The sequence below is a fragment of the Arachis hypogaea genome, chromosome 12, assembly GCF_003086295.3.
Source record: "Arachis hypogaea cultivar Tifrunner chromosome 12, arahy.Tifrunner.gnm2.J5K5, whole genome shotgun sequence".
Lineage (NCBI taxonomy): Eukaryota > Viridiplantae > Streptophyta > Magnoliopsida > Fabales > Fabaceae > Arachis > Arachis hypogaea.
Genome location: NC_092047.1, coordinates 118,913,928 through 118,933,906, shown reverse-complemented (window position 1 = coordinate 118,933,906; position 19,979 = coordinate 118,913,928). Strand labels below are relative to the sequence as shown.

Here is a 19,979-nt window from a genome sequence, read left to right as displayed (position 1 = left end):
GTTGCATTGCATTTATTTATTTATTGGTTTTTTTAAGGTATTTCCTAATTCAACAGATTAAAGAATAATTCATCGCGGATTTGAACTACATTTAAGAGTTTATTGCTGTCGCTGACCAATAAATTACTGCATACATAAGACGAGATTCAAACCCCAACACTTATTTAAGCGAACGAGTAAACTGATCACTCGATCAATCCAAATTAATTTTTACATTGCATTTATCATAATGTTGTTAGTCAAAATATTCGCTTTCACGAGCACTTTTTCAATTTCCATGGCTCCACCCAATGTACCCACATATAATTTAATTTTTTTTTTTGGTGACTACATATAATTTAATTTAATTTGCATATTGTGATTCCCTCAATTTGCGCATTTCCTTATGATCTTATCTACGAGCCTTTGACAAAAGACCATATGAAAATTAGATTTAATTTTGTTGCATTTATAATTATATTTAATGTTTTAAATGATAATTATTTATACCGTCAATAAAAATAATAATTATTTTTAATAATATAATATTAAATAATTAAATATATTTATAAAATTATTTTATATTAATAACATATTAAAATTTAATTTATAAAAATGAACAAAAACATAATTCCAATTCAGCAAAATATCACACGTTCGTTTAACGATTTATTATTAACTAATAAAATAAATTACGGTATAAAATAAAAAATATTTAATTTTTAATATTTATTTAACCAAATAAAATTTATTATTCGAACAACTTAAATCAGTTTATACTTTATACATTTTTCTTAACAAATTAATTTTTTTATCGATATATAGTTCTAACAATATTATAAATATTTCTGATTAAATATATTTCATTTTCAATAATTTAGCCCCCTTGTTTTGTTCCTTTCTTCTCTGCACGTCGTTGTTGATCTTCAATGCATGTGAGTGAGAGCTTAAAAAGAATGAGAATAAGACGCAATTAATGCCTTGATTTTGTTGCTTCTTGTTTTTTTATTTATTTAAAAAAGTATTGTTTTGTAATATTATTAAATTTTATTTATGTGATATTATTCTTTAGGTTTAATTATTCTGTTGGTCTTATAGTTTCGTAAAATTTTTAATTAGGTTCATATACTTTTTTTTTTTAATTGAGTCTTTGCACCAAAATTTTTTTAATTGGGTCTTTACACTTTTTTTCTTTTTATTTAAGTTTTTATATCAATTCTTTTTTTAGTTGGGTTCCTATAAAATTAAGTCAATTATTACTAAAAAAACTTAATTAAAAAAAATTAGTGCAAAAACTCAATTAAAAAATATATATATAAAAATCTAATTAAAAATTTCACAAAATTATAGAGACCAACAGAGTCATTAAACCTAATTTTTTATTATTGCATTTCTTGCAAATCTAATTAACATTTTCTCTCCCGTATTTTACTTGAATTAGATTTTTTCTCTTGGCCCCATTATTTTATTTTATTTTATACAGATCCAAAATCACTAGCTCAAATAATTTGATTACTTTATTCGAAATTAACACGGGCACAAACATACACATGCACTCTTGCATCAAATCTTAATTATTATATTTATTTAATATGTCAAAAAAAATGAGTGGTGGAATTGTAAGATTTAATTTCATGAAGCGTGATTGAATAGTGGGAACATCATCATAAGCATTCTATTAGGTCAAGGGTCAACATTATGTACCTTTGTGCTGAAAATTCTATTGGTTTGGTCTAAGTTACCTAGAATAATACCAAACCAAATCCACAAAATTATTATGACTTCTGTTAAATTCAATTCTTAAGAGGTAAGACATATGCTATAATTTTTTTTTTGAAATATGACAAAAATATTTACTATTTTGAGTTCTCATTATTAATACATATCTCTAAGCATATGTCACATTAAATGAAATTTTCAAAGTATATAAGTTATTTTTGTTTCAAACAATAATGATAGTTTCACCACTAATGGATTAGTCATTAGTGTGATCTTATCCTTCTTAATCAATGGTACAAGATGTTTAATTATCTACCTACCAATATTAATTTTTTTGGTGAAAACTCAGGTGAGGTCGATTTTCACGTGAAGTTGATACCTGAGAGTCGTTAGATAAAAATTTAGTCAAATCAGTCAAATTATCTAACGACTCGATCTCAGGTATCAACTTCACGTGAAGTCGACTGCACCTGAATTTCCACCTAAATTTTTTTTAAATTTTTTTAAGACTTAGACAAATTAAAAAGCCTTTAATTTTAGCTAATTCATTGACTCATGTTCATGTATGTACATCTTGCCACCAAATAATTGACAACCAACAAATGTGGAGTTGAATCTCACACACCAACTGAATTATTATGCTAGTACTATATATTACTTTAATTTAAAGTGGTAGTGTACCACACATTGCTCATGTTTAATTCTTCTCTTAAGTCTTAATCATATAAAATTATATTAACAACCTTTATCCCTAGCTTGAACTACTATTATAAGGTCATGCTTAGCCAATGACCAATCAAGACAACTTACCAAAGTTACATTAAAATATTTAGTAATAAAAAATATTCTATGTACAATAAAAATTAACTACTAAATTAATTATTATATATTTATTTACATTTTTTTTAAATAAAATAATCAAATATGTCATAATGTAATAATTAAACTTGCAATAAACAATAATATAATAATTTGTTATGAAATGCTAAATACATATTTTTATACACGATAATTGATTTTTTGTGTATACATAATACATAGCATGATAGTTAAATAAGGTAAAGGTTTAATTATTCTGTTAGTTTCTATAGTTTCGCAAAATTTTCAATTAGCTCTCTAAACTTTTTTTCCTTTTATATGAGTCACTGCACCAATTTTTTTTTCAATTAGGTCACTCTTAGCAGTAATCGGCTTAATTTTATAGAGATTCAACTAAAAAAAACTGATGCAGAGACCCAAATAAAAAAAAGTGTAAAGACTCAATTAAAAAAAAATTTGGTGCAAGGACTCAATTAAAAGAAAAAAAAAAGTATAGGGATCTAATTGAAAATTTTGCGAAACTATAAGAACCAACAGAGTAATTAAACCTAAGGTAAATTAAGACAATAATAATTCATATCCCATTATTTGTTGATATATAAATTAAAACAAACAAATAAAAAAATGAATGAGATTTTTTTTTCATATTCAATTAAGTGTTTTAATTTGCTTACAACCAAAATAATATAATCTATTATTTTGTTTAAATAAATTAATATAGTTGTTAGATAAAATAAAGTTGCTCTACCAACTAATTAAATAATCCTTCAAACAATTAAAATCTCTTTAATTATAGAATAAAAATATTTTTCTAAGTCAAAATTCAAAAGAAAATGACCCTTTTTTATACATACATCACAACATGCCATTGATTATTGTACCCTCTTTTGTCCTTCAAATTCTTATTATCAACTCATTCACACACATATATATAGTCCCAAACCTTTCTCTTCACCTTGCTCAAAAGCCATTTTCTCTACATAAATCTTCTCTTTTAATTTCTTCCTCAAAAACCCATCTAGTAAATTCATATAGCTAGTTCAATCAAACCTTTTTATTTTTGGAAAAAAAAATGTTAGGGAAAAAGGTGGTATCATTGAAGAAGCTAGCAAAAAAAGTGAAGGTTGTTGGTATTGGAGGTGAAAAAGAAGCTTCTTCATACAATGAATGTTTGTTAAAAGAGAATGAAGAAGAAGAAGAATCATCACCATCATCCAAGACAAGAAGAACAAGAACACCAACCGGTTATTTTGCAATCTATGTTGGTGAAGAGAGGCAGAGATATGTTGTTCCAACAAGCTACCTCACTCACCCTTTGTTCAAGATCTTGCTTGAGAAATCATACAATGAATTTGGATTCTCACAGAGTAATGGACTCATTGTTCCATGCAAAGTTTCCACATTTCAAGAGGTTGTTAATGCTATAGAATCCAACAATGGCAAGTTTGACTTAGCCAAAATTTTTGAAGATTTTCTATAATATTATGTGCCATCCTTTTTTTTTTCTAATGGGCAAGTGTTAAGATATATATAGGATACACTTGGCTAGAATTAGAATATAGACACATTTATGTGCAATATGTATGCAATTTTCATAGGTCTCCAAATCTTGGAGATATTAACTTTAATTAGCTTATTATGATAAAAGTTTTGTTATGAATAGTTTTTCAATTGAATGATGTTATTTGAACATTAACCGATAAGTATTTATTTGACACTAGTATGTAAATAATAAGAGTTTGTACATTTGAATATGATAATTACTTTATTATAAAATTTAAGAGTAATATAATTAGTACGAAACAGGATGAATTACATACTTCAATATCATATTTCTTTCTAATTGAAATTGATATGATATGTAAATTATTGGGTAATTTACATTAATAAATTAATTGGAGATCAATTTTACACAGATATCTTAAATAAAAATTGACTACATACATGCATGTCTTAAACAGATCTATATAAATCGAGCATTTACATGTAAATAAAATTAGTCCAATTTAATTTAGCATACATTCAAGTAAGAGAAAGTCTAGGGGCAGCAACTTTTGTATTTTGTGGCCAGCATTTAACCATAAAAAAGAAAGTGAGTAATCTCCCACCATTAGATGTAATCTCACACAATTAAAAATACTATTGATAGTCAATTAATAGTTATAAAACACAAAAGTTGTTGTCCCTTAACACTCCTATTCGAGACCAATTCAATTTACTAGAGCAGAAGAGACATTATATCGTTTTGGGATAAAAACTTGTGAACAACGTGAAGAGACATTATATTGTTTTGGGATAAAAACTTGGGAACAACCAAACCTAATTTTAATTCTACTTGTGAATATAAGTTGAATAAGGTTGATTAAATTTACCAAGAGATTTAGTCCATATCCCAAAAACAATACAATGTCACTTTTGTTCTAATAATTTTTTACATGTAAATACTTAAATTCAGTATATAGATCTATTAAGACAGTCATATAATCAATTTTAATTCAAGACATCTGTGTAAAATTTTTCTCCAATCAATTTATTGATATCCACAGCCTATAAATTTACCTAAATTATTAGTACTATATGCTAGTGAAATTTCAATATAGGAAGAATCACACTCTTTTTTCAATGTGCTCCCTCCTTTTACAACTGTCACCCACATCCAATACCCCAGTAATCAGTGGCAACAATTGTGTTGGGGAACTTACAAATCTTCACTTAGTCAAATGTTGTCTGAATTGAATACTTTAAAGGGTATCACAATTTCGGTGGATGATTTATTCCTTCATTGCAGTTTACATTATTTCTTACCAATATTTCAATAGACCAAGTACAACCATAAATTGGGATTGAAGAAGCAACATATAGTTATATGAATTTGTAAATGATAATTATCACCATCATTCAATCTTACAACCATTCAGAAGTATACTCTTCATATGATCAATTAATTCTTGAATCTGCTCTCTTGAATGAAGTGGTGATGGATACACAAAAGCACAATCCAATTTTCCATCCTTAATGGTGTCAAATAAGGACATGGATGTTCCTATACCATGTAAGGAGCCACAACTTAGATAGTCCTCCACCCCAAGCTGTCGATGAGTTCCAGCCGAATCATCGACAATGGGGTCTTCGAACACAGAGATCAATGAAGTTCTAAGCGACGATGATGGCGTCAAACCTGGGTTTTCAATAGCCTTGAGCATGAGGAAGTTGAGGTCAGACATGTCTGTGAAATGCTTGTTGCTGTTCTTAGCATTTGCAAAGGATGTGTAGATTCTCTCTGCTAGTTCCCATAAGGTTTCTTTACACACATCATGTGTGTTCATGATTGCAGAATGGTAAAAACCTGAACCAAAACAATATATTCAGAATCAGATTCGTATACTCTGATTCTCACTTATCATCTTCACGTTAAGGTGAAGACAACTTCATGCCAGTGATTACCATATTCTTAATAGATTCTGATGGAAAATGATTCATATTTGGTAGTTTCTTTAAAAGTGATGACCATAACATTGTTTTTTTCTTCTCCAAACCAAACTAGGCTCTATGTCATGGTACAAATAGCAGAACAAAACAATCTTTAAGAAAATGGCAGAAAGATTACAAGAAATTAAGGCTTACCAACATGGTCCCTGGAAAGAACAGGATCAAGCATCGAACGGCAATCGATAAGGGTAACCATACCATATTTTTCCCTTTGATGATCAGGAAGATTCTTAGAGGTCCATGAAGCAATCATTCCAGCTGCTGCAAGTGCTCCACAGAGTTTAATTCCTCTTGATTTGCATGCCTACATGATCTTTTAAAATTGAATAAATCCAAAAAGAGAAAAAAATGTTCTAGGAAGAATAAGAATAATAAGTATGTTACTAGTAGTCTAATACTACATGAAGAACAAACAAATTTAGCATTTTGAAGGGAATTCTATAATTCCATTAAGCTAAATTGGCCCATATCAAATTTGGTGAATATTATGATGCTTATATTAGTACCTAAATTACTAAAAAAGATAAATAAATAATATTTAATAAATTTTACATAATTTATTTTTTATTTTAAAAAATAAATTAAATAATTTAAACACCATAACAAAATCACCATAAAATTTCCGAATAAATTTTTGTTTTCAGCATGAATAGTTTGCATAGAGACTTTGTGGAGTTGTAGGGTCCACATATTGCGAAAAAATAAATATTTTTAATTTTATTTTAATAATATCACTCTTATTTTTATAATTTCATATAAATATATTAGCTCAAATCAGTGGACAGTGGACACTACACTAGTGATTAAATTTAAAATCATAAATCTTCCCATTCGCAACCCTTAAATATGTTAAATTACTTGAAGTACTAAAGAATATACCGAAAATTATTATAGAAAATTAGAAATTAGTAACTTCTCACATCAATCAGATTTTTGGTTTCTTCTTCGTTGAATCGCAACCTCAGAATCCTAGAGCTTCTTGGCGAATCAGCATCTACGAAATTCAAATTCCCAAGCCTGAACCCGTTCAGCGAATACCCAAGCATGTCAAGTCCACGCGCCCAAAATGGTTTCTTCTTCTTCTCTTCAGGAACCAGATCCTCAAGCGCCACGTTCATCTCTTCCACTTCCACCTTCCTTCCGCCGCCATCGCCGCCGCTGCGCAACCGATCGATCAGCTCCCCTAACAGCGCCGTTGAAGTAACCCGGTCACACACCGCCGTGTGCAGGCGGAGGAACACCGCTAACCGGTCGTCTTCGATCGCGTACGCGCTCGCAAACATCGCGTCGATCTCTCCCTCGCTGTGATCGCGCCACGTGTTCACATTCAGCTCGTGCTCGAAGAGAGCGTGGAAGGGCTCGATTTGATCGTGTCCGTTGGATTGGGTTTGGACGATTTGGGAAGCTGATTGGTGATCGTACGGTTGGATTTCAACGTAGGGAGTTTGTTGAGTAACGAATTGGAAGGTGTTGGTGGAATCGTCGAAGTGGATTTTTGAGCGGAGGATAGGATGGGAATTTTGGATATCTTTGAGGGCATTTTGGAGAAACGAGATGGTTGGTGGTTTAGAGAGGATGAGGCCTAGTACAGTGATTCCAGTGCCACCGGGAACAGCCTTGCACCAGCTGAACTCGGTGCCGCCAACGGGTCGACTCGTTGACTCGGTCATTTGATGAGAGACTCAACTACACACTCTCTATACAAGTGAAGTAACTAACAAGAGCAAGTTAACGCCACATATATATACTAAGAAATTATGTTATCTTATCTACTTAGTAATATAAAAATATACTCAAGCAAGTAACTTACAATGGGATTGGGAAATGGGAATAGATGGTGGCTGAGTTCTAATTGGGAATTCAAGAAACCACTGGAAAGTGTGGGGTTGAATGACAAGGACTAATTACTAAGCGTGTATTGAGAAATGAAATTTGACCTTCTAATTGGTGAGTTAATGTAAGTTGTAACATTTAATCTCGCACAAAAATTGACCTGTATGCTGTCATCAAATTACCAATAGTTATCACATGAAGATGACCTTTCATAAAAATGGTGGAAACATTTGCATCTCTCTAACAATTGTGGATCTTTTTGTGTTGTTGGTTACGAAAGATTCGAGCGTTGTTTTTATTATGAAATATATAAATTAATTTGATATATATATAATTATATTAGTTTTGATAACCTCATCTTATATGTTATAACTAAAATTGTGAATGTTCAAATGGTTTATAGTTAAAAATAATAATTTGTCCTAAATTAACTGTAATCATATATTCACCTAACTGTTAAAAACTTTGTTGATTTTTTTTTTTTTTCAAAAGATCCTCCCATTTCAAGTGTTTTTGGACTGTGAGCAATCTTAAAGAAGAAAAACTTTTATCTGAATACAGGCCCAATTGGATGACCCGACCTGAATATCTAACGAGCTGGCGGCCCATTTACTTTAGCAGCCCTACGAAATGAACTCTTCAGACTTCAATCAGATCCTTTCAACTCACTCTCCGGCTGCTCGAACTCTTCCTCTACGTCAATGGCGGAACCTCAGGTTCGGAACCACCCTCTCACCTTCACTACCACTTCTACAACCTTCAATCTGTAAACCTCACTTTTTATTTTTGTTTTCTTCTGCAGGCTGATGAAGCTTCCTTGGAGCAGCAACTCAATGCTACTTCTCTCTCGTCGTCGTATGCTTCTTTTCTCTCTTTCTCTTCTGTTTCCGTTTCGTTAATTTTCGTATTTTTATATTTTTTCTTTGACTTGAAAAAAAGAAATAGTTCTCTACTGAACTGTCTAATGAGAATTGTGAATCTATGTGGTGGTGGCGGCGGCGGCGGTGATCGGTGCAGTTCCAGCACTTCCGATCAAAATTCAGCTTCTCAGTAAGTTTCCTCTTCAAATTCTTAATTCAGGTTTTTAGTTTCCACCATTTGACTTTTTATCGTATTATAATAATAATAATAATTATTATTATTATTAAATTAAATAATTTTTGCGCCAGGTTGACCTTAGATCAGAAGTTTGCTATTGTGAGGAGTATTGGAGAGGAGTGCATTCAAGAAGACGAACTCCGAAACCTACTTGACAAGAAGCCCGAGCCAGTTTGCTATGATGGATTTGAACCTTCTGGAAGAATGCACATTGCTCAGGTTTTTTTTCATATATAAATTGTTTCAAATGAATGTCATTTTTCAGTAGGTTCGTCTATTTTAGTGGACGAAATGTTGCTGATGATTTGTGTTGCTAGAATAGGGGTACGAGTTTTGAATATGATGGATTTACCATATTGTAACTAGGGAAATTTTATTAAAATGTGGAATATGAATGTAGCAGTATCTATTAAATGAATAATATATACATAACTATCTTAATTAAATATCCTAATCACTATATCCTTTATATAGAGACATAATGGCTAGACTCTATTGTTGTTAACTTCGTCTCATCTGCATGAGACATGGTTTAGGATTTAGGATTTAGGGTTTAGTGAAATGCATAAGAAGACTAAAGTAGCAGTAAATGATATGAATAAGTAGCAAACTTTGAGTATTTGTGTATCATAGGCTAATAAATAGTGTATAGTTGATGACTAAGGTAAATGAATATAGCATGAATGGTTTTGAAGGCCTTGTGGTTTACGATCTTGTGGTTTATGTATAGGGAGTGATGAAGGCAATCAATGTGAACAAGCTGACATCTGCTGGCTGCCGTGTTAAAATCTGGATCGCAGATTGGTTTGCCAAGCTAAATAACAAAATGGGGGGAGACTTGAAGAAAATTGAGACAGTGGGTAATTACTTCATTGAGATCTGGAAAGCTGTTGGGATGGATTTGGAGGGAGGAAAAGTTGAGTTCCTGTGGTCATCGAAAGAGATTAATGCGAGGGCTGATGAGTACTGGCCTCTTGTGTTGGATATAGCTCAGAAGAACAACCTAAAAAGGATTCTCAGGTTCTTGCTTCTTTTAATGATTTTATTTATATGATTTGGTAAAATGGTGAATTTGGACTTGCATATTGACCCTTTTTATTTTTTTCCCCTTCAAATTATATAGGTGTAGCCAAATTATGGGAAGAAGTGAACAGGATGAGTTGACTGCTGCTCAGATATTTTATCCATGCATGCAGTGTGCTGACATATTTTACCTCAAGGTGAATTTCTGCTTTCTTCTTTATATATACTTGCATCGATTATTTTACATTTGTATAAACAGTGATCTTATGTGTGAACTGTCCAAAGGTTAGCTGTTGCTTAATGGCTACATTTGTAGCTGGGGAAATATGGTTTGGAAACTTGTAGATGGTTTGGATGTTTTGATTTCCTGCATTTACTGACTATTGAATGATTTTGCTATACTGCTTTTCCCCCTCCTACTTTCTTCAGTTTCTATAATATCCAACTGGTATATACTTTTTTATTCAAATTAGTATTCAGTGTCGTGATGTCTCTCAATTCCTAACCTTTAAATCTATAGTTGTCAATTTTCTTAAAACATGTTAGTAAGTAATGCATTATGTTTTATCTTAGAACAGGCTGACATCTGCCAACTGGGAATGGATCAGCGAAAAGTGAATGTACTTGCTAGAGAATATTGCGATGACATTAAGAGAAAGAACAAGCCCATTATTCTGTCCCACCGTATTCCCCTACACTCACTTTTTAAACTAATGCATTGTGAAGCTGTTTATCTTTACTAATTGATTTTGCGGTGATTTGCAGACATGCTGCCCGGTCTACTGCAAGGGCAAGAAAAGATGTCAAAAAGTGATCTGTCTTCTTCAATTTTCATGGAAGATGAGGAGGTAAGCTGCTGATAGTGTCATGAAAGTGCTTTTTTCTTCTTCCAGTAAAAGATTGCTTATAATCAAAAGGGATAAAAAGTCGCAAATGTGTAAAATTGTCTGTTAAATAGTTTTTTCCGTTTCTTCTTCATAACTTTTTTTAAATGACTTCTCAACTTTATATTTTTGATATCACAGGCCGACGTGAATGTGAAGATAAAGAAGGCATATTGCCCACCACAGATAGTGGAAGGAAACCCATGTTTGGAGTACATTAAATACCTTGTCTTACCATGGTTTCATGAGTTCACAGTGGAGCGTAGTGAAAGTAATGGTGGTAACAAGTAAGTTTTTGCTACCTTATGTCCAATAATATGTGGTCCTTATGTTGATGACATTTGAGTGGTCTACTTTTTTTTCCCCTTCCTCGGTTAGTCGGCTTTAACATCACATTGTTAGCTGGAGCAATTTTCTTGACCATTCTGGTGCATTCCGTATATGTAGCTTCCTTTTTCTTCTGTACAATTTATTGTTGTTATGTGTTCCTGATTTCATTTAATCTCAGGACGTTCAAAACCTTTGAAGAGCTGACCGCCGCGTATGAAAGTGGGGAAGTACATCCAGGTGACCTCAAGCCAGCTTTGTCGAAGGCATTGAATAAAATTCTGGAGGTGATTTTTCTGATTTTGTTTATGCATCTTTTACTTTTCTTTGGTCCCTCTTAAGTTTCAAAGCAACAATGTAGCATATTAAATTATTGTTTCTTGAAATATGCAGCCGGTAAGGCAACACTTCAAAAATGACAAAAATGCTAGAGAGCTTCTTAAAAAGATTAAGGTGAGTATCAATTTATATTTAGTAAAATATAATTCATCAAACAATCTTAGTTATTTTGTATAAATTTGTATTTATCTTTGAACATTCAATAACCTTAATTGGTGTTGGTTTTGCAGGCTTACAGGGTCACCAAGTAATGAGCTAGTATCCTCCATGCTAATTCTAGTATTTGCCAGTGCCAGGGTCATTTACTCTTTTTTGTTAGCAAATGCACGTTTTTGTTGAAAAAATACCATAGAGGTCTGTTTTTTTTATGTGAATTCACACAGGAAAATTTTCAGATATTGGGGAATTCATTTTTTCTGGAATGTTCTATACTATTTTTGCAGCAATATTCTGTTCTATACTATCATCGTCAGCGTCTTTTCTTTTTTCACTTTGAAGCCCTCTCGAATGTGACTTGATGCACACGTAACTTTATTAAAATTAATGAGTGATTGGTTTACTCGTACAAGGGAGTAATAAAGGTTAAAATTAATCACCAAAAGAAAGTTTAGAAATGCATAATGAAGTTGACTAGTCAAATGCGTTAGATATATTTTTTGGTGTCTCTACGTTAGATATATTTATTATTTTTAGTTACAATATCAACTTTATATGATTTTAGTACAAGGTATTTTATATTACAAACGAACCAAATAAATTGTGGTGTTTATTAGTTTATTACAATTTTTTTTAACAATGTTATATAGGGTTATTCTACAAGGTTTAATAATACACGATTAAATAACTGAATAAAATCAATTTCATTGAACTGTATAAGAATCAAATTAAAAATTAAATTTTAAATGTTATAGTAGTAATTTGCAAATCTATTTTGCAACTGGTAACTGGATTTTCAGAGTTTCTCTCCTAGTTCACTTCATCCAAATTTTGGATACTCTAGTCAGAATCTACGAAGTTCCTTTGATTATGGTTTTGTTAGATATGCTTCATTGCTTTTGTTCACAAGTCACAACACAGTATTTGGTCTAAAACACTTTCAAAGAATAACAACAACCAGACTCAATGGGACCCGATTCTTGTATTTCTCTGCTATTAAGGTGCAAGAATGTTTTTCAAGTCAGACAAGTTCATGCCCATTTGATAGCCAATGGAACATTACGGCACCTTCTTGTTGCAAACAAGCTCCTTTACCACTATGTCCAACACAAGGCCATTGATTATGCTCATTACCTGTTTGATAGAATGACAATGAGAGACCCCACGACTTGGAGCGTCATGATTGGTGGGTTTGCCAAGGTTGGTGACTATGCTAGTTGCTATGCCACCTTTAGGGAGATTCTGAGGCGTGGTGTCACCCCTGATAATTACACTTTACCCTGTTTGGTAAGAATTTGTAGGGACAGAAAGGATCTTCGAATGGGTCGTGTGATCCATTGCGTTGTGTTGAAAGATGGGTTGCATTTGGATCATTTTGTTTGTGCCTCCTTGGTTGACATGTATACAAAGTGTGTGGTGGTTGATGATGCCCGGTGGCTGTTCGATAGAATGCTTAGTAAGGACCTTGTGACTTGGACAGTGATGATCGCTGCGTATGCTGATTCCAATGCCTATGAGTCGTTGGTATTGTTCGATCAGATGAGGGAAGAAGGTCTTGTTCCTGACAAGGTTGCTATGGTGACTGTTGTCAATGCCTGCGCCAAATTGGGGGCTATGCATAGGGCTAAGTTTGTTAATGAGTATATTTTGAGGAATAGTTTCTCTTTGGATGTGGTTTTGGGGACTGCAATGATTGACATGTTTGCTAAATGTGGGAGTGTTGAGTCTGCAAGAGAGGTTTTTGATAGGATGAAAGAAAGAAATGTTATGACTTGGAGCGCCATGATTGCTGCATACGGCTATCATGGTCGTGGCAATGAGGCCGTTGATTTATTTCATATGATGCTGAGCTGTGGTATGTTACCTAACAGAGTCACCTTTGTTTCTCTGTTATATGCTTGTAGTCATGCAGGTTTGATTGAAGAGGGCCTTCGTTTTTTCGATTCGATGTGGGAAGAGCATGCTATCAGACCTGATGTCAAGCATTATACTTGTATGGTTGATCTTTTAGGCCGCGCCGGAAGGTTAGATGAGGCTGTAAAGTTGATCGAGGCGATGAATGTTGAAAAAGATGAGAGGCTGTGGAGTGCTTTGCTTGGGGCATGTAGAATTCATAAGAACATGGAGTTGGCAGAAAAGGCAGCAGATTCTCTACTTGAATTACATCCACAAAATCCAGGGCACTATGTGTTACTATCTAATATTTATGCAAAAGCTGGTAAGTGGGAAAAGGTTGCAAGATTTCGGGATATGATGACACACAGGAATCTGAAGAAAGTTCCAGGATGGACTTGGATCGAAGTGGATAACAAAACGTATCGATTTAGCGTTGGAGATAGATCTCATCCTCAAGCAGAGGCGATATACAAAATGTTGATGAATGTGATCAAGAAGTTAGAGATGGCTGGTTATGTTCCTGATACAGATTTTGTGTTGCAAGATGTTGATGAGGAAGTTAAGCAAGAAATGTTATACACACATAGTGAAAAGTTGGCTATTGCATTTGGTTTAATTTCCATTCCTGATGGAGACCCCATTAGGATCTCCAAGAACTTGAGGGTATGTGGTGATTGTCACACATTCAGTAAGATGGTTTCTGCCATTATGAGAAGGTCCATAGTTGTTAGAGATGCAAATCGTTTTCACCATTTCAGAGAAGGGTCTTGTTCCTGTGGGGACTACTGGTAAATATGATCACAGCATACAGCCATACAGGTCAATTTTTGTGTTAGATTAAATGTTACATATGCCCTCAAAAAAATATGATAAATTGAAGAGTGTAGTACCAAAATCATTCACAAAAGTATCTTGTTGCTAACAAAATTACCTATGAAAGAACGAAAGGTCACCAATGACAAATCTACCTAAAATTTGGTTATCTTGTTGGCTACATAATCTTTTGTGAGTAATTGTGGTACTTCACTTAAAATTGATTTGATTGGATAGATTATAGATAGGTACTCTGATAAGTTTAGAGCCCATGTTATCCTTGAACATGTACAAGTAAATTTTTGATAATATACCCTGATATATAAACAGAAGAGCAATCCCTTTGATACACCAGTAATTGATTGAAAAAAAGAAAGAAAGAAAGAAGTAAAGTAGTTTAATTTTGATGCACCCATTACTACAAAACAGTTTTACAGGTGCATCCAATCATGTAATGTCGTGTTAGCAAACTAACTATTTTTACATCAACTCCGTGAATGGTTATCTAAAAGAACGAATGTGGTTGGATGACTTTGCAAAATATTTTACATTATGAGTGCATCAAAATTAAACTCTTTTGTTATTTCAAGTTACTTTTCAGTTGTTAAGAAGCTTTCAGATAACTGCATTGCTATTTGCCTGAATAAAATAATATTGGAAAAAAGGTTCAAGGTTCCATTCCATATATGTATTTTTGGACTATTGTTATTAGGTAAATATATATGTGCTTATTTATGATAATGATTCGCTTACTTTCACAGGCTTTATATTAAATTAAGGGTTACAAAATGCATGCTATGTTTAAGATTCCATTTTGATCTTTACACCTATGCAGTTTGACATATACTGTTGTCCACCAATTTTCACCGGTTTTCATTAGCAGTAATAGGAATACACGCACATGCATTTTTTATTTTCTCTCCTTCTGGTTATTATCTAGAAAAATATTTGATAGACCAAGAATTTTGGCTAGAATTTCTTTGCTATAATGATATAGCATGTTTATTAACTTTTAAATCAACAAATACTCAGTGCTATTTGGTTCTGTATTACAAGATTCTGACTACATTTTTTTCATGTTAGCATTCTTTAAGAATAAATTTTATAAATTATTTCATAAACTGTAACACTCTTCATATATTGTCAATTCACTTTTTTTTTTCTTTTCCACATTAGATGAGGCGTGAATTATTTTATAAATTATTTTAGACAGATGAATACATATAGACATTTATTTTTGAATTAACATAAGCATTCTTTTTTCTGGTAAGTTCTCCATGGCTTATTGTTTCCAACTTACATTATTGAAATTTATGTTTATGCAAATCTAATTATTTATTACTGTATACAGCATGTCTGGCAGGAAATTTGTGTGTCCAGATGAGTCCAATTGAGTTCTTTCAGGTAAAGTTTAGGGACATAATTAAAGAGAGTTGTATGTAGTGGATGGATAGCATTATAATATTACTTTGACTTGTTCCTTCTCTTGAATTGCTGTCTATCCTTTTCACTGATAGTGTGTTAATGCTTGTAAGGTATGTGTTCTTTTCTATAAAACCCACCAACTAAACTTGTTTTTTATTAAGTTCATCACATGATTGAAAAACTAACATTCTTCTTTAAAACATACACTAGCTTCCCTCAACATTGAAGTAATAATACACTTTTAATATTCTTATAATTTGTAAAATTGATGAATAGAGAAAAATTATAAAAGTTTCACCTAACTTTAAAGAAAATTAATGTAATTTGCCATTATTATTATTAGGTTTAATTACTTTGTCAATCCTTATAATTTCACTGAATTTTCAATTAGGTATTTATATTTTTTTTTCTTTTCAATTGAATTTATGTATCATATTAGATTTTACAACTAAGTTCCTACTGTAACAAAAATATTAAAATTAACAGAATATTCTATTAAACAAAATAGAATATTCAATCAAGTGTTAGTTATATTTATTTTGTTTAACAGAATATTCTATTAATTTCAACATTTTTGTCACAATAGGGATTTAATTACAACATCTAATATGGTATAGAAACTCAATTGAAAAAAAAAAAATAAGGGCCTAATTAAAAAATCAATAAAATTATAGGGTTTGATAGAATAATTAAACATTATTATTATCCTCCATGAAGACTTATATTAAGTCATTATATATATAATTTTAATACACTCACTGTGTAAAAGAATTTTATACGCACATCTAATTACATAACAACAAAAATAACTTTTTACGGTTAACACATGAATAATTATCTAAATGAATGAATATGATTGAACGACTATGTAAAATAATTATCAATGTCATTGCATTAAAATTTTTTTTATATATATATATATATAATCAGGGTATCCAGCTACCTTCTAAATTTGAATTATTATTGCTAACCTTGGACTAGCACTACAAAATGTATTAAGAGTAGACTAATAATATTGTTAGTAAAATATTAACTCCTCATAATTGGTAGAACTAAGCTTATCTGGTATATACATGCACTAGTCTTTCCCAAAGGATTATAGTACTAATTTTAACCAAACATTTCACTATGTAAATTTCTTATTGTTAGGATTATTGTGGCAACAATTAACCTGACCTATTGGAATGCCATAAACCTTTTTTTACCCAAAAAACATATAAAACTTTTTGTTTGAAACATCTGTGAACAACTTGTTAGGTAAGTATGTGAAGGAAGCCAAATCTCTTTCTTTGCTTTCACTGATTTAGAATGTAAAAACAACTACTGGCACAAAATTAGGAAACTGTCACTAATTATTTTGCAACAAAGGTGAAACTTATTTCATAAAAAGCAGGAGGGTGATCACTTTTGGAATGTAAATAACACTTTCATCACGCCATGCATTGTTTTACATGAACAACTTGGAAAAAAGAAGAGGAGGAGTGATTAGTGGAATATACATCTATAAAAACAATATCATCATGAATGTTTTAGCTTGAATTCTTTTCAATATCTTGTTTTATAACTTTCACATTTTTAGTTGGTTGATTTTTTTTTTTTAACATTCAAAAACAATAGAACAATTTTGTCTATGCTTTTGTTCTAAAATATTTATTATTTTAGTTAGAATTTTGATAAATTCATATCTCATTGTATCTGAATATAAATTCTATTGAAATATATTGAGTTATTAATATACTAAACATATTTTTGGAAGAGAGGAATATTATCTTTGCATATACCAATAGAATATTTTTGACTTGTACACAAATACTCACAAGTATTATATTGTATTGAATATATTATTAATACATATATATCTTACATTATATAAACATCAATGTAGCACATATATACAATTAAATAAATTAGTAAAATTAATATTATTGTTCTGCATGGATTGAATTGCATAATAAGATTGGTTCTTCAAAATTTCTTGGATGAAAACTAACTAGACTCCTTTGTCACAGAAGGCATGCATGTTAGTAAAATGGTAAAAGATTGTGCGCAATATTATTATAGTGGGGGCATTGTCATAGAGCACATTTATCACTGCCATGCCAACATTGATTCCAACAATTATCTATTTATGTTTTGATAATGAGTTTCTCATGTCACTCACATTTTGTTTTTCTTACTATTAAGAATTGACATATGCATTGCATTATATCATGCGGCGATTTATGATCTTCCCATAAAGTTGTGATTTTGTTAGTGACATGTTATATTTTTTACTTGATATTATTTAGTATCTATTTTTTTTAGTGCATAATATAATAACTTTACTTTTCACTTTTCTTTAGCTTTTCCTTTCTTTTAGGTTTACTTTTTTCATATGTTTAAACTATAATTTTTATGAGTTTATTTACTATCAATAATACATTTTCATAACTAACTTTTTTTTACTTTTAATTTATGGTGCAATTTTCGAAACCAAATTGTAACATTTTAAAAAGCTATATTTAAATGTTTATGGAGAAGTTAAAAAAATGATTTTTTTCATAATAATTTTTTTTTATCACATTTCTTTTAAATTAAGTACTTTTAAAACTAAAAAATTAAATACAAAATAACTTATTTATAAGTTACTTTTAATATTAGTATTTATTATTTAAACTATTTTTTCAAAAGAGTTTAATTAAACTATTTATCCATACTGGACTAATTCGAATCCAACTTGAGTTACGTATTTGGTTATGATGGGTGAGTCTCCCATAAAAAATAATTGTATACACTAAATCTTGAACTCGAGAACTTAAACAAATTCGAACAGTTTATCATTCGAATCAACCTGATGATAATCATACACTAATATAAATTAAAATTTAATTTTGATGCATTGATTATGTAAAACATTTTACATAGTCGTACAATTACATTCGTTTTTTTATTTAGTTATTTTTACTGATGTGGCATTATTTGATGTATATATAAAACTACTTTATATTGTGTATCAAAATTAAATTTTATAAATTAAATCATGAACTTTATATAGATAATTATTTCATCCAATGATTAAATTATTAAACATTTAGTAAATTTATAGATAGAAAACCAATAAGTTGAATACGCAGAGGTAATTAAACTGCATAGATAGTTTCAAATTCTATAAAATTAGTTGGAGTGATGAGGAACTTTTAATTTTTTAATCATATCAAAATCTATCCAAGGCAAAAATAGTAATAGCCCAAAGGCAAACAAGACAAAAGTGCAAATGATAAAGAAGAGTTAGTTCACAATACCAATAGTATGTATAAATCAACAGGGAAAAGAAAATTGATGTGAGGTCATAAAAAAAACTGCTAATTAAGCATGATATCATTCTATTCCAAAACCTCATCATAAACTAATTTGACTTAATTAATTTATAACAAGTACTCTCTTTCAAGATGAAGTGTCAACCTTTTCTTGCTTTGCATTATCTCTTTACTTCAAATCTATGTAGGCCATTTTGTAACAGCATTTTTTTTTTTTTACCAAAGATAGGAGACTCGAACTCGTAATCTCTTAATTGAGTATAAGAAGACTATATCATTTGAGTTATAACTCATTGGCAACAGTATATTTTTCTTACTTTGATATATTAATTATTTTTTACATTAATTTTATAACTATTTTGTTTCTAACAGCACATTGCTTTAGCTAAACATACCAAATGATTAAAAAAATACTTTAATTTGCTGAATATTTGAATTGTTATAATTCATACTTGACTCATTTTAATATTTTTAATTTCTTTTTTTTTTCTTTTAAAAGATAAAATTAAAGTTTAGATACAATAGAACAATAAATATTTTTATTCCAAATAATAATAATAATTAAAGAATACAAGTTTAACTATAACACAATCTCTCTCTCTCTCTCTCTCAACTTCCTACACCCACCACCATCCATTTTACTCGGTTCATTGATATTTTTCCAAGAGTAATGTCTAGAAGATGAAAACAAAATATTGTTAGGCAACAAATAATTATTATCAACCTAGTCAAAGGGAATGATTCATGATTCCATCACTACATTCTATTGCAAAAGTTATTACCACAAGTTATATCCTAGAATGTTCTTTAATAAAGTTGCAACAAACCGTGAGCTAATTCTATATATATATAATTAATTTTATATAAATTTAAGTTCCATTTC

The 19,979-nt window shown here is 30.7% G+C and overlaps 4 protein-coding genes across 5 annotated transcripts; 3 read left to right on the top strand and 1 right to left on the bottom strand.

Annotated features, from left to right (window-relative positions):
* Window positions 1–3,468: 3,468 nt before the first annotated feature.
* LOC112728832 (auxin-responsive protein SAUR21-like) lies at window positions 3,469–4,213 on the top strand. Its single transcript, XM_025779142.3, has one exon. It carries the CDS (start codon window positions 3,590–3,592, stop codon window positions 3,995–3,997), a length of 408 nt encoding a protein of 135 aa, XP_025634927.1. The 5' UTR covers window positions 3,469–3,589; the 3' UTR covers window positions 3,998–4,213.
* A 1,053-nt stretch (window positions 4,214–5,266) lies between these two features.
* Window positions 5,267–7,676, bottom strand: LOC112728829 (uncharacterized). The gene is made up of 3 exons (XM_025779137.3): window positions 6,927–7,676; window positions 6,142–6,310; window positions 5,267–5,863 (listed from the first exon to the last, which is right to left on the bottom strand). The coding sequence occupies exons 1-3, from the start codon at window positions 7,674–7,676 to the stop codon at window positions 5,412–5,414; spliced, it is 1,371 nt and encodes a 456-aa protein (XP_025634922.1). The 3' UTR covers window positions 5,267–5,411.
* Window positions 6,793–11,976, top strand: LOC112728830 (tyrosine--tRNA ligase 1, cytoplasmic-like). Of its 2 annotated transcripts, none has more exons than XM_072210327.1 (13): window positions 6,793–7,963; window positions 8,332–8,555; window positions 8,642–8,694; window positions 8,857–8,889; window positions 9,009–9,156; window positions 9,668–9,957; window positions 10,061–10,157; window positions 10,539–10,644; window positions 10,726–10,808; window positions 10,986–11,131; window positions 11,353–11,458; window positions 11,565–11,624; window positions 11,741–11,976. In XM_072210327.1, exons 2-13 carry the CDS (start codon window positions 8,541–8,543, stop codon window positions 11,759–11,761), a joined length of 1,158 nt encoding a protein of 385 aa, XP_072066428.1. In that variant the 5' UTR covers window positions 6,793–7,963; window positions 8,332–8,540; the 3' UTR covers window positions 11,762–11,976. The 2 variants fall into 2 exon arrangements, with proteins under 2 accessions (XP_072066428.1, XP_025634923.1); XM_025779138.3 differs by having other exon boundaries at window positions 7,818–7,953; window positions 8,401–8,555.
* A 656-nt stretch (window positions 11,977–12,632) lies between these two features.
* Window positions 12,633–14,354, top strand: LOC112728827 (pentatricopeptide repeat-containing protein At2g33760-like). Its single transcript, XM_025779136.3, has one exon. The coding sequence runs from the start codon at window positions 12,633–12,635 to the stop codon at window positions 14,352–14,354; it is 1,722 nt and encodes a 573-aa protein (XP_025634921.1).
* Window positions 14,355–19,979: the final 5,625 nt, after the last annotated feature.

Excerpts from the sequence above, each read along its gene's own strand:
- LOC112728832 (XM_025779142.3), top strand. The coding sequence starts at position 3,590 with ATGTTAGGGAAAAAGGTGGTATCATTGAAGAAGCTAGCAAAAAAAGTG.
- LOC112728829 (XM_025779137.3), bottom strand. The coding sequence starts at position 7,676 with ATGACCGAGTCAACGAGTCGACCCGTTGGCGGCACCGAGTTCAGCTGG. Across the intron at positions 6,311-6,926 it reads AAACCAAAAATCTGATTGAT|GCATGCAAATCAAGAGGAAT; the intron begins GTGAGAAGTTAC and ends AAGATCATGTAG. Across the intron at positions 5,864-6,141 it reads TCTTTCCAGGGACCATGTTG|GTTTTTACCATTCTGCAATC; the intron begins GTAAGCCTTAAT and ends GTTTTGGTTCAG.
- LOC112728830 (XM_072210327.1), top strand. Across the intron at positions 10,645-10,725 it reads GCCCATTATTCTGTCCCACC|ACATGCTGCCCGGTCTACTG; the intron begins GTATTCCCCTAC and ends GGTGATTTGCAG. Across the intron at positions 11,625-11,740 it reads AGCTTCTTAAAAAGATTAAG|GCTTACAGGGTCACCAAGTA; the intron begins GTGAGTATCAAT and ends TTGGTTTTGCAG.
- LOC112728827 (XM_025779136.3), top strand. The coding sequence starts at position 12,633 with ATGGGACCCGATTCTTGTATTTCTCTGCTATTAAGGTGCAAGAATGTT.